The sequence below is a fragment of the Rattus rattus genome, chromosome X, assembly GCF_011064425.1.
Source record: "Rattus rattus isolate New Zealand chromosome X, Rrattus_CSIRO_v1, whole genome shotgun sequence".
In the NCBI taxonomy this organism is placed as follows: Eukaryota; Metazoa; Chordata; class Mammalia; order Rodentia; family Muridae; genus Rattus; species Rattus rattus.
In genome coordinates this window covers 99,506,606-99,521,482 of record NC_046172.1, presented here as the reverse complement: position 1 = coordinate 99,521,482, position 14,877 = coordinate 99,506,606, and the positions used below count along the sequence as shown (strand labels likewise).

The following is a 14,877-nucleotide window of genomic DNA, read 5'->3' as shown; positions in this document are numbered from 1 at the left end:
TATTGTAAAGGAGAACTTGCAGGAATTGGTTTCTTTCCTTTTCGCATGGTTTGAATGAGAATGGCCCTCATGGGCTCATATGTTTGAGTGATGAGTTCCTAGTTAGTAGAACTGTTTATATGATTAAGAGGAGTGGCCTTGGTGAAGGAGGCATGTCACAGGGGTAGGGCTTTGAGGTTTCAAAAGCCTATACCAGGCCCTCTCTCTTTTTGCCCACTTCCTTCAGGTCAGGATGTAAAGCTCCCAGGCACTGCTCCAGTGCCATGCCTATTTGCTTTCTGCCACGATGATAGTGCACTAACCCTCTAGAACTAGAAACATGCCCCCAGTTTAATGATTTCTTCTATAGGCGTTGCCTTGCTCATGGCGGTTCTTTACAGTCATAGAGCAGAAGCTTAGTTAGCTTCCAACCTGTGGGTTCCATCCATCAGACTCAGGTTGTCAGGGTTGGTGGCATGCACCTTTAACTAGTGAGCCATCTCACGAGCTACATATTAGCTTTCAAAATTTGGAATACTGCATTATTATGCATTATCTTTTTGAAATTGACACATTTAGAAAATGATAAATTAGGATGTTAAGCTCAGGCCAGTGTGTCTATGCCATTCTTCTGCCCATGCTCTGCCTTCCTTTCTTCCTTTCACATTCATTTTTCTCACTGTAGGTGGTTTTAAAAAAATCTAAAGTGGTCTTTAATAACCATTACAAAATCAACTAGTTTCACGTTTTCTTTTGTTTCTGGTTTCAAATGTATTATGATTAATGTTAAAGGCCAGTTCACAACGAAGCTAGATCTTTCTTCATAGATATATGTTCACTCCTTTTCTTTTGTGCTGGGGTAAAATGTGCTCCCAATTATGCTACTCTACCTTATTGTGAGTGCAAATTCAAGATAATTGAAATAGAAGGTTGAGGAATGTATGTATATTCTAGGTTATAAGCAGATTGTCCACTTCATGATCTTTTGAGTACAGATCCTTACAAGAGTGTGTATGCATAATCACTTCTAAAAGAATCGCAACTGTAAAGAATTTTGTAGAACTGGAACCAAAATTCCCTTTTAAGTAGACTCGATCTGGCAAGAAAGAAGTTTTCTAGTTAGTTTGGAATGGATTCTTGTATGTCCTGAAGCCAAACTATGCAGTATCTTTCGCAGAATTAGTTCTACAGGGCAAGACTTAAGGGTTTCTGGTGTCTCTGTTACCAATAATTCCAAGGGTAGAAAACTGTTCTTGGCAATGAGATTTTTGTTTAATCATCCATGCCATCTGGGAACATTATCCATTCCTGAAGTATACTTCTGAATAAGTCCTTTTAAATATAAATAAATATATAAACATCATTATGCATATTCAAAAACCAGTAGGCTTTCAGAGTTTGGGGTGAGGATTTATTGGTTAAGACACACTGGCTACTCGTCCAGAAGACCCAAGTTTAATTAGTAGCACCCACATTGTAGCCCACAATCATCTGTAATGCCCACTTTTGGCCTCCACAGCCGCTAGACATTCCCATGCCATATAGATATATAGGGAGACAAAACACTCATACATATATTTTTAAAAACTAGTGAGTTTTATAAGGCTTCTTCATATCTCTTTCGTAGTTAACCCATCTTCTTCCACCTCCTAACTCTGATTTACCTGAACATGCAGTGAAAGAGCAGTCAGGATCATTGGAGATTATAAACTAAGGGAATTATTTCCCAGATATGTTTAAATAAGATTGTTTTATGCATACTACATAGTTAAAGGTAGACAAAGGCATAGCAGTGACTGATAAGTACAAGGTAAATCAAAACAACTGTTAATTTATAAGTTTTATTTTTCCTCTAATCAAGAATCTTTATTGTTAATTAATCCGGATGTTCCATTATTTAAGGTGGGCTAGGCCCAGTTGTCTTGGAGCCAAGAGTATAGGGCTGATGTTTTGTTTAGCCTATAGTACTTAGCCAGATTCCTTTGAACAACAAGATAGTTTCAGAAATATAAGATCAGTATCTATGAAAATGGTAAAAGATAATGTATATGAAATTGGTCATTATAAATATAGTATATGAGATTAACAAAAAATGTTGTGGTGATAGGAGTTGCCTTTTAGAAGATATATTTTGTCCACAGCTTGTTTGGATGCATTACAGGATATATTTGAGGTTCCTGAAATTTGTTCTGATTGACTAGGTTTTCGTCATTAAGGATCATTAAAACATAAGTAGTCAAATTCATTTTTATGTAGAATACTGCAGGCATGTGAAAAATGACATTTTGAAGATTTAAAACTGTTAACATTTAAAGATGGCTCATGAAGATATAGGAAAGGTGGTAGGCACCATTTTCTAACCAGCGGGCAAACTTTTAACACCTCATTAATATTCTCACTTCCCCGATGACTCATTTCTTTCTATGTGCTTCTCACCTACTCCGATTGTTAGAAGTTATAATTTGCACATGAAACACTGTCTAATGTTCTGTATAGAAAGGAAAGAAGAAGGATTCTATTCCATTATCTCAAATCACGTTGGCATTTTATTACTACTTTACAATCAACAAGGAGGGAAAACACTGATATATAAACAAAAAATAATAAACATAAGTCAAATATAACTGGAAAATCCAGAAAGTGGTTGGGCTTTTCACTCTCCCCTCATTGTTCTAATGCTTCTTTCATTCCCCAGTAGATCTGTCTTGGTGGTTACTAATTTGATTTTGGTTTATGGGATCTGCCTTTCAAATAAATATTAAATTTGTATAACTTGAGTGTCTAAATATTTAATAATGTCAACTTCTAGGCATTTGAAACCCAGTTTGTTCATAGTATGGATCCCTTATTTAAATGTCACTAGAGTTGAAAAATCCCTTGTAAGAAAAAGAGATTTTAAAGTGAATTGGCGGGTTGGGGATTTAGCTCAGTGGTAGAGCGCTTGCCTAGCAAGCGCAAGGCCCTGGGTTCGGTCCCCAGCTCCGAAAAAAAAAGAAAAAAGAAAAAAAAAATAAAGTGAATTGGCTTGATCTTGAAGGAGCTGGGGAGTCTAATCCAATTTCTTTATTGGGGATTGAAGGGAGAAAAGATTAAGTCACCGCTGTAAGTATACTGAGGCTTCTTGATCACCAGGCCTGACTGATTAATGGTTGGAGGTTAGAACATTCTGCCAAAAGGTTTGTGTGTTACTAGAGGACAGTTTCTGTGTCTCTATTTAACTGATAGTAATTAGAGTATTTGCTGTTTCTCTCAGTGGACTTCTATATATTGCAATCTACTTGTCACCAATACCCCTGTCTTACTTAGTACTTCTGTTGCTCTGAAGAAATATCCAGACCTTGAGAACTCTTTTAACGAAGTTAAGTATAACTGGGGATGGCTTACAGGTTCAAAGGTTTAGTCTGTTGTCATCATGGCGGGAAGCATGGTAGCATACAGACAGACATGATGCTGGAGAGGTGGCTGAGAATTCTACATCCAGGTCCATAGACAGCAGGAAGAGAGAGACACTTGGCCTGGCTTCGACATTTGAAATCTCAAAGCTCACCCAGGGTCATACTTTTTTTCGGCAAGGCCATATTACACCAACATAGCCATAGCTCCTAATGTCACTCCATTCTTAATCAAACCATCACAACCTCCATGTGCAATCTGTCATATCTTGTAGCAGTCTAAAGGCAATGGACTCTTTGGATAAGATATTTTCCATATGCCAGGAATGGAATGAACATTCATTCATTCATTTCTACTTCTGAATATATGGTGGATTCTATTTGTTCTTTATAGAAATTCGTCCACCGACCTACCCATTCATCCATCCATCTTTTCTTCCACCTATTCACCCCCTACCTACCTATATGCTCACTTGTTTGTCACCAAAATGTTATTAAAATATGAAGAATAAAAATATATAAACTAAGCTTCTTAAATAGAATAAATTTTGGTCAGGGTATGTGAAACTTGATGTAATTTAATTAGTATCAGTGTATTAAATGAGGAGTTCAGAACAAAGTCTTAAAATATGGTACGGTGAAAGCAAAATCATTAATTTTAGAGTTGTTCAAGGACAAGATTGAAATATTCAGTGCAAATGCTTTTTCGTTCGGATAATTAACTTTCATCCTGTTACAGTTATCTAATGGAGTATCATTTGTCATTCCATTTGTCTAGCCCAATTCCCTCATCTGTGTCATAGTGCTATTTTTGTCATCGTGATAGTCAGCATTGGAATTCAAAATCTGTTCTTTTAAAAGCTGGTATCAGTAATGTAAAATACCCCTTTAAATTTGATCTGAATTATGATCAAAGAAGTACTACTCCTTCTTCCCATATTAGTACATAATTTTACCATTGATAATTGTTTTTTATGAAACTAGGGTGATAAGAATAGGTTCTTTAATTTTTGAAATGCTTATGAATTTTTTAAAGATTTATCTTATTTTTTTATTTATGTATTAATATATCTCTGTGTGTAATGTGTGTGTGTGTGTGTGTGTGTGTGTGTGTGTGTGTGTGTGTGTGTGTATGCATGCATATGCATGCTTGAGCACACACATGCTCCATGTTTGTGCAAATTCTTCTCTTAGAGGCCAGGAAAAGGTGTTGGATTCCCTGGAGCAGGAGTTGCAGGCAGTTTTCAACCACCCCATATGGGTGCTGGGAATCAAACTCATGTTGTCTGGTAGAGTAGCAATATTCATTACTATTAAGCTGTCTATAGCCCTATTTATTATCATTTTTTTGTTGGAATGGGGACAAGGTCCTAAAGTGTTGCCCAGGCTACTCTCAAACTCATAGGCTCAAGAGGTCCTCCCATATCAGTGTCCCAACTAGTTGAAGGATACAGGCTTGCACCACTAAAAAAAAAAGTTTTATTTTTATTTTTGTAAATGGCATATTAGCAATTGTACATATTTATAGGCTCCACTGTGATATCTCTACACACACATATAATGTGTAATAATCAGAACAATGAAATTGGTATATCTATCTAACCCTGGACATTTGTTATTTCTTTGTCTAGAGAATATCTAAAATCTCCACTAACAGGTACTTTTAAGTCTTCAGTTAGTTCTTGTCAGTTTAGTTACCCTATATTGTGAATTATTAGAAGTCATCACACTGAACCCAAGGTACATCTGAACCTTGTACCAATTAACTGTTGCCTCACCATCATCCTTTCCCATACTCAAAGCAGGGGACTTGGGATGCAATTAATTAAATCAGAAAATTACTTGCCTCCAAGAGAATATATTTTATAGTATTTTCTAGTATTTATAAAATGAACTTTTAAATGTGAATCATTGTACAGTCTCCTCTCCCTGCTATTTTTAACTTTTAGCCCTCATGTAATGGAAACAATGTTGGCTCTAGGTTTAGACATGGGTTTGGATTCATAGTTATGATATGTATGTAAGGCATTAAAGTCCCCCGGCTTCAGTTCCCAGTCTTGAAAGTAGGATTGTCATGAGGATTAAGTACCATATGAGAATGTGCCTGGCACAGTGCCTAGTACAGCAGGTGCCGAGTGAATGATCTTATTCCTATGTTATTATGAACATCAGCTACTTGGTAATGTAGTTCTATTTTGAATATGGTAGATATATGAATTTGAGAAATGTGCACAATCATTTTTTTCACTTTGAAATGCCATTTTGAGTTATTCTTATGGCCTTGATTATTTTTCTTTTTCTGGATACTTGTATTAATCACAGCAGAAATAGAATGATGGGAACAGCAGCTGTTGATAAAAATAAAAACTATTGTTTATACAAAAAAGTTACTATTAGTACAGCCATTTCTGATCAATAACAATAGACTTAACATATATGTTATGAAATTACAAATAACTTCCAATGCTTTGTTTTTCTGATTCCTTTCAAGCCTAACCTTATTAAGGTTGTCTATACTTTTCTTAGCCAGCACTTAATTAATGCCTTACTAATACAGGCCGCCATGGTATTTGTAATTTCCTCATGTAATAATACTGTGCATTTCATTGGTAAACTTATATATCAATACTTAAAGTATTGCAGATTCTTTTCATTTGTTTTAAACAAATGACTTTAAAATAGATGTTTTATGTTACATATACTGATTTCTTTTATAAATGTTAACTTCAGACGTTGGAAATTTTGTTCCTGATTTTTATTTTGTAGTTTCCTAATTTTTCATAAATGGAGAGAGATAAAATGGATGAGTATGAATATACAAACATGTCTCATTTATCATTCAGTTTTTGCTCAGGATGGATTGAAGAGTATAAAAATGTATTAATATCTTTAACATTCAATTCATACTTTGAATCTATCTGAAAACTAATGGGAAATGACTTCTATCATCTTAAGTTTTGATTCATTTCTCAAGGGTGGAAGGAAATACCTTGACAGATTTAGCACTCAAATTCAAATGAGTATGAGAACAGGTGGCAAAATTTTTCCTCCACCTGCCATGCAACTTTATCACAAGAAATGTTTCATTTAGCAAATGCTGCTGCTAGCACACACTTCTCTACTTCAGAGCAGACAAACAAATGGAGGGAGAGTACTTCTTTGAAGAAAACCCCTTTCTTGATTTTCTTTTAAAACTGTGAGTTTGAAATCTGTCTTTTCCTGGGGGCTGGGATGTGGAAAGAATGAGTCATTGACTTGATTAACTGGCCTGCTTTATGGTACTGCAATACCCTCTCTGGCTGTCTCACATCTTGTTAGTGTGGCTGTTCTTATGTGCTTGCCCACTGGCAGGAGCATTTGGTTATGATAATATTGTTGATATTGGAATTTAAAAATATTTATGTTATACTTAAAATATTAACTTAAGGGACACAAGTGTTTTGTTATAGTGAAGCTGTGTATAGTATATGCTAGATTTAATATGTATAAGGAAATGATAGCAAGCCAAAAGTCACACTGTGAAATTAACCAATAACTGAATGGAGAGAAACAATAAAGCTGTTGTTCACATACTTTAAATTTTATTCTGATTCATGTTTTCTCTGACAAATTCCAAGTAATGCAGGAATGTTTAAGGCAGACTATTTCCTGGCAACATCACTGTGCTGTTCCTTATTAAGCTAAAAGTTAATCTGCCAGTGGATAAGTTGGCATACAAAACTTCCCTACCAGGAAAGTCATGTGGTTTTAATGTATTCTCATGATAATAATTTCAAAAAGTACTAAACTGTTCCCCTTTTCCTTGACAGTGAAATGTCACCTTTCCTGGCTTTTGCATTAAAGATGTATTTGTGGATTGCGGTGATAGAAGCCAAGAAAATGAAATGTGCATTTTATAACTTACCAAGATAATACCTCAATTTTCAGCACAATAGCTGGTTTTAGTCTTTTGGATGTAGAGAGATCTAGGACTGTTTAGAGAGAGTTTGTGAATTTGGACTCAATTCAAATTAGATGTGCCCTCCTATGAAGCACACCAACCAATGTGATTGGCATAGTAATTTATAAGAATATTCAGTTCTTCCTAGAACCTTGAACAAATGAACTTACCCATCACTGTTCTGTATTGGAAATGTTTTAACAAGATTCACAGAGCACTCCTTTCGTGACAGTCTCCTAGGATATAGATGCAACGTACAATCCTTCATTATCATAAAAGAAAGAAAAAAGACTGGTCTAGTAATTTTTAGAAGTCTCTTTGTCAAGTATCCATTTGGATGAACAGCTCCACGTAAACCCCAGGGATTTCATGCATGTCTGCACTAGTAATTTTGAAAGTATGCCTTGTGTTCTATGCTTTGATAATTTGTAGGTTTACAGATAGACACTTTGTGTTGATTTTCATGCTCAGAGATAGTGAAGAGATTGAACATTTTCATTAACTATTTGTACATGCTTATATGAATTGTGCACTTGTATTCATTTATATTTGTTTTCCTTGAGGTTTTTATAAAATATGGACAATTTGAGATATGATTACGATCTTGGCTCTACCTTGTTAACAAAAACCAAATGATTAGACTTTATTTTTTTTCAAACAACAGTGTAAGTAAATACACTACTGTGTGTTCAGTTTTTCATGTTTGCATTTGTTTTAGTAAGTGAATCAAGATGCTTCTACCTCTAAACTTATCCTCTTCAAAAGCTTGTGATCATTATTATTTTTTTGAGTCAACACCTTTGGCTACCTTCATGCGCATTTTATGAAGCATTGGTTTTGTGTTCACTTGTTAGTTGTTTTGAAAATGAAATATGTTCAGTGTACAGGTTTAATTTGGCAGCCATATGTAGACACTAATATAGCAGAAAGATATAAGTTTTAGAAAAACTGATAAAAATATTGTCTCCTCTAAATAACCTTTGAGTATTTATGTAATTGCAGAGTTTGTTCAAGATTTGCAAGATTATAACTTATTATGTGAAAATAAATCCAGTTAAGAGTTGTTTTAAGTAGAATTGAAAAATCGTTATTCCTACATGAAAGATAAAAAAAAAACACTATTCTATATAATTACTTTATAAACCTCAGAGCTATTATCTACTGATCTGTTGTAAACAATTGAGTTTTAAAAATGTTAGGAATGAGGAGAGCTGAAGTATTCCGTTAGATGGCCTAGAAGATGTAGTGGTAATTAATAATCCCCACTGTGTTTTTGTACTGCTCACATTACTTTGTGGAGTCAAGCCAAGGGTTGGGAAATATTTAAAGCATGAAATTACTCAAACACTTCATGGGGAAATTAACCTCTCGATAGCAGGATTCCGCATCTTTAGCAAAATTGATATTTTTGCTGGAGAACATTTTGACATACAGAATTGTCCTGTGCACTGTAGTATTCTCCAGCAACATTTGAAGAGATGGCAGTAATTGCTTACCCTCCCTCAGCTGCTACAGTAAAAATGTCCATTGTCAAGGGATATGTGCATGGCAAGGGGCAAGACTTGGAAGGAAAATTCTGTCCTTTCTACTACCTTTTGAGAACCATTGACATGCATATTCCTCTAACTAAATGCCGTGAAAAATGTTTTTTAAGAGAAAAATTTTCTGATAAACATTCTCTATAACATGATATAATTGAGGCCTGGGCTTTACAAAAAGAAAGATATTACTTCCTTTCAGTGTTGAAGAACAATGTTCTTCCTTGTAGTCAATAAACTTGGTCTCCTAAGAAGGTTGACATGTCATGTACTGTTACTGGTGCAGAAATAATAAGGAGTGTTTTGAATGTTAAAGAGTCAGTCTCCTCAGTATTCCAGAAGTCAACTATGAGGGCGTCTTCAGCTTTCAAAGTAATTAATTACAAAGCTAGTTATCTCCCCTTGCCATGAAAGGTTTCCATTTTCATAGAAGCCCCAATTTTGAGAGCAAAGGACAGTGGACAAATAAACAAATGGTTATATATAGTTTATTCAATGAAGCAACTTCTAAGGTTTTTTATAAGGACAGAGCAGCTCCAGCTTTACCCCTGTCCTTGTTGCAAAACAAAAATTGATGGTCATTTAAACACTGCATGATGAAGAAACATCTTTGGAATGATTCACAGAAATGAGATTCCATATTCAGTTACAGGACATAAATTAAGCCTCTCATGCCAGGCTATGTGTAAGGAATATAGAAATTAATAGCACAGTCTGCTTGAATTTGCTATTAAAATACTTTTAGATAGATAGATATTTTCCGGGATAGAGACATGCTTCACCATCTATCTCTTTCTGACTTTTCCAATTGATTCTATAAATTCCAGTGCCTATCTACAAACCTGTATATGAGTATTTTGTATGTTATATAAGTTATATAAATATATATAGTATATATTCTTTTAAAGCTATTTCTGAAATTTTAATGGAAAGCTCTGTTCATTTTCTTTTATGCTTGTCAAAATTTTATTATAACTATTTCTATTAAATATCAAGGAGATATGAATAAGACATGCTTATGTATTATTAATGCATTTTTCATTATATTATGGCTCTAATGTCATTAAGAAGAATTGATGTTAGCCTTAAAACAAGAATTTCTGCTAATTATTACAGGATTTAAAAGCACTTGACTGGTGTCAGTATTCAAAATGTAACATCTTTGTGTACAAAGTAGCTATAGTATTATAACCGTTTCTAATTACAATTCAGCAGGTCAGGTTATAGATATTACAGGAAAAGGGTAAAATGATCCAGTTAAGAAATCGAGTAATTTAAAATTCAGGAAGTTTTAATAAAAGTTGATCTTTCTTTTCCTAATATCCACTTAGTGGTATCTATCAAGAATGTACAAATCAAACCAATTCAAAGCCAAGGACTCCTTGTTCTTAGAAACCATGTTAGCTATGAAGAGGTAACGATACCAAAGGCCTCTTATAAGAAATAATGACAGGTCATATCAGGGTGTTCATTTTAGTATAACCTTAGGAAGCCCCTTTAACTATCAAAGGTTTCACTGTAGTTTCTGGTAATTAAGTAACTGTACATTCTACAATCCTTTCTATGACTCTTATATACATGCATATTATGTTAAGTAGTAATATGGATTCCTTACTCTTATCTATTTCTTTGAAAAAACTGGAGATGTTAGTAGAATACAGTTATTTCTTTGAACAGTCTCAAATTGAGAAAAGAGCTAACATTTTTATTTCACGTGTGAATTGACTAGAACTAGTACTAATGACAACATGAAGTATTGCGGTAGTATATTGCAGTGATTTTTTTTAAACTTTTATTAGTGTGGGTGGATAGGAATTGGAACAATGCTAGATTTAAATCAAAATCTTGACTCATTCACTTGAATAACCTGGATAAGTTATTTCTAACACTCCCTTTGCCTTCCTTAAGGAAAAAGGAGATAGGGCTAGAGAGATAGCTCAGGGTAAGAGCATTTATTCCTCTTGCAGAGGACCCAAATTCACTTCTCAACACTCACATTGTGTCTCACAAGCCTCTGGAACGCCAGTTCTAGGGGATCTGACTCTGCCTTCTAAACTTTGAGGGTACTAGGCACTCTTGTAGTGCATAGACCTACATGAAGGTGGATATTCAAGCATAATAAATAAAATATGAAAGAAAAGAAAGGGGGAGCTAATAATAGGACATTTTTCATTAGGCTGTGTTAAAGCAAAAAACTCATGAGGGTATAATTCTTGGCAAGTACTTGAGAGAGAATATACATCATTTGGATCCTTGAAATTAAACTTAGCCATAAAGTACACAATTTGATGACATTGCCATCAGAATAGTAAAATACATAAAGCAAACATGGTCACCCTAAAAGTTCCTTGAGACTGCAGCTCAGAACTCTTTTAGTTGATTTCTCAGTTCTTCTCTACGATTTCTTTCCTTTGAAAAGTATCTTAAGTATGAATGTTTCTTCTATTGCTATGGAATGGTATGAGATTAGAACACAGTGAAAGAAATCTCAACATATTCCATAGCTAGATCGTCAGCAGTAGCTAAATAGTTTCAGTATTGTGAATTATGTACATTCTAACTTTTTCTTTTCTTTTGATTTAAAAAATTTCAGATCACTTGTGGAAGAGGAAGACCAGCACTTGAAACTGTGCCTTGGAAGTGAAATGGGCCTCTCTTCCCATTTGCACTCTTGCAAGGCAGGAAGTACACGCATCTTTACCAGCAACAGCCACAGTTCTGTGGTGTTACAGGTAATCTTTACTGCTCTTTTGGCAGGATTTGTATAGGTACAAAACCTTCCAGTTTTTGTTGTTACTGTTGTGAGGTGCAGGATATCTGTAATTGGGAAGGCTGTTAATGTGTAGGGATGGGAAGAGAAGGTGCATGGGAATTTTCTGTTGTCAGCTCATCTCTTGTTTATACAATATTTCTCAGAAATAGAATCTATTACTTAGAAAAACAAACAAAACCCCACCAATGTAGAAATCTTGATTTAAAAAAGAAAGTGTTCTTGAGTTTTAAATTATTGCTATAGTTCTGTTTCTATTTTATGTAAAGAGTATCTTGCCAGTATGTCACATTCTTTTGCATTTATTTTTTAAAATTTCATTCAAACCCAAACACACATGCATGCACGCACGTAGGCACACACACTATTTTTACATCATTTCCTCTCACTTCTTATTCCTCCCTAAAGAATATCATGTTTACCAACATCAACTCTCTAATCTCTATTATATAAGCCAAAGTCACAAGTTTTCTATTATAAATATTCTAGTTTCTTATCACTCCTACAGTTATCATTGCCATAGTCCTCCTAAATATCATGTTTACTTGATATCTCAGTTCTCATTGGCCAAGTAAGTACAGGAGTAGGGATGGAGAATACTTCCTGTAATCCCCATTCATAGGTGTAAGAGTTAAAAAAAATAACATGAAAGGAGGGGGCAGAAAACAAAAGAAACACAAGCCACAGAGATTTGGAACTGTTTTGCATGGACATTGACATTCCAAGTGACTTCCTCCCTTCTAAAACCTCTGTTCCTACCTCCCTTCCTTCTCCTCCAATGACGGGCCTCATTTTATCTTGTCTGCTTTCACCTGCATAATGACATCAACCTACACTTTACCCTTTCTGTCTAATTAAAAAAAACTTTTAAGTGTGAGCTGAGCACAACTATTAGCATTTTTAATGTAAAAGTATAAAAAATGCCTAACACCCAGTCTAACATTTTATCAGTCAAACAGAACATTTAGTTGTCTATTCCAGCTTAAGAAAGGCTTAAAATCTATTTTATACCCTGGCTAGCTTGTATACTATCTGATAACTATTTAATTACATATATATTATCAAAGTTAAAAGGCCTGGGTAGGCTATGAGACTATAATCAGTCTTCAACCCCATCAGAAATCTGAGAATGACCAATATATCTGAAAATATAGGAAGCCTAACATTGCTTCTAGAACTGAGACAGGTTGTAGAGACAGTTTTCTACTTGCATAGTCCTCTATTAGCAACATGTAAGAGCAAATCTTCAGCCTTCTGGCCTAGGATCATCTGACAGAAAGAAAATCTAAACTTGTATCAAATAAATTTTGTACCAATATAAAAGATTATAACTTTAGCTTAGTAACAAATATAAGGATTTTGAACCATTTTAAAACAGTGGGAAAAAGCACAGACTTATCTGTGTAATGCTCATGATAGATACATACTCATACTCATGTCTTTAGACCACTCATTGTAACCCTGCTAATGTGTTAAACAGTTTTAATGTGTTAAACTGAATAGTGATCACTACTATAGTTCAAAGCTATGGCTCCAAAATTTTAGTGCATGTTAGGATCATCAAAAGGACATGTTAAAACACTGAGCACTGACTCTCAACCCAGAGATACTGAATCAAAAGTCTTGGGTATGTCCTAGTAATTACTATTTCTAACAACTTTTCAGATGCTGCTTTAACCCAGAAAATATACAGTGTACACTCAATTTCCACAGGAAATTTTTTTCCAGAACTTACCACAGGGATCAAAATCTTCTCAAATTCATTACATGAAATAGCACAGTGTTTCCCTTTAACCTGAGTCCTCTGTATACTTGAAATCATCTCTAGACTGTTGATATAATAGAGTTTAAACATTCTATAAATAGGTGCTGTATTGATTTCTTTATGGACAGATGACATGAAGGAGACTACAGAAATACCATGTTCAGTATATATGCAAATATTCTAGCGTTTATTTACTGTACAGTTTATCCGCAGTTGTTGAATTTTCAAATATACAGTAGCACCACTGTTTAGAGGCAAGAATCTTCCTCTGAGATTCCTCAAGAAAAATAGAATCTTTTCTGGATGGATGAATAGATAAGACAATAGAGAGATGGACTATAAGTCATTATTACAGCAGAGGAACATAAAAAATAGCTTAAATATTTTCCCATTAAGGTTTTTGTTTCTGTTTAGTCATATATTCTTTTGATTTGGTAAACAGATATATTCTACTTTTTTGTTTATTTTAAGACAAGATCTTGTTCAGTAGCCTGGGATGGCCTGAAGCTTACTGTGTAGTCTAAATATCCTTGAAATGAGGTAGTCCTCCTATCTCAGCCCCCTAAACAGAATAAATACAGATACATACAAATGTCTGAGGAACATTTAAAAATGTTCAACATCCTTAGCCATAAGAAAAATGCAAATTTAAACTACTTTGATATTTCATCTTAGCCCAGACATAGTGGCTAAGATCAATAAAACAAATGACAGCAAGTGTTAGTGAAGATGTAAGGAAGGAGGGAAGACATATTCACTGCTGGTGAAATTACAGACTGGTATAATTACTCTGGAAATCAGCATAGAGGTTTCTCCTACAAAGCTGAAAATCAGCCTAGCACTCAATCCAGCTCTTCCACTCTTGAACACTCAAAGGATTCTACATCTTACTATAGAAATGCTTGTTCATCCATGTTCATTGATACTCTACTCATAATAGGCAGGAAATAGGATGGACAAACCAAAAATATGCATTTGCATCATAGAATATTATTGAACTGTTATGAAAAATAAAATTGTGACATACACAGATAAATAAATGAGTGGAACTGGAAACAGTCATTATAACCCAGACCCAGATAGGCAAACACCATATTTTTTCTCGTATAGGTAGATATTAGTTATGAATCTTTACATATTATATTTAATTTTCAATACTCACAGAAGTTACATAAATAGTAGGGGGCCATATGGAAGGAGTGGAATCTTTCCAGCAAAAAGAAGATAGAATATAGTGGTATAGAGGGCTAAGAGGAATAATGAAATAAGCGGATTAAATGGATGGTGTATGGGAGGTCAATGTGGGGGAGGGAACTTAAGGAGGGAAAACAAATACTGGAGGCCTTTTCAAAAAGCCATATGGAAACCTATTACTGTAGAAACATCCTAAAATATATACATAATTAATACACAAAAGGATTTAAGTGGCATTATCCTATAACTGGGGGACAATACTCCAACTAGACACCATGTGCTAGCAAATAAAAACACTA

At 34.5% G+C, this 14,877-nt stretch overlaps 1 protein-coding gene across 4 annotated transcripts in view; it reads left to right on the top strand.

Moving 5' to 3' along the window:
• Positions 1-14,877, top strand: part of Klhl13 (kelch like family member 13) — a 112,797-nt gene that overhangs the window by 58,998 nt on the left and 38,922 nt on the right. For all 4 annotated transcript variants that reach the window (XM_032889964.1, XM_032889961.1, XM_032889963.1 and 1 more), the window contains one exon: positions 11,443-11,581. In XM_032889964.1, coding sequence (XP_032745855.1) covers positions 11,443-11,581 — 139 coding nt within the window. The remainder of the gene's footprint in view (positions 1-11,442; positions 11,582-14,877) is intronic.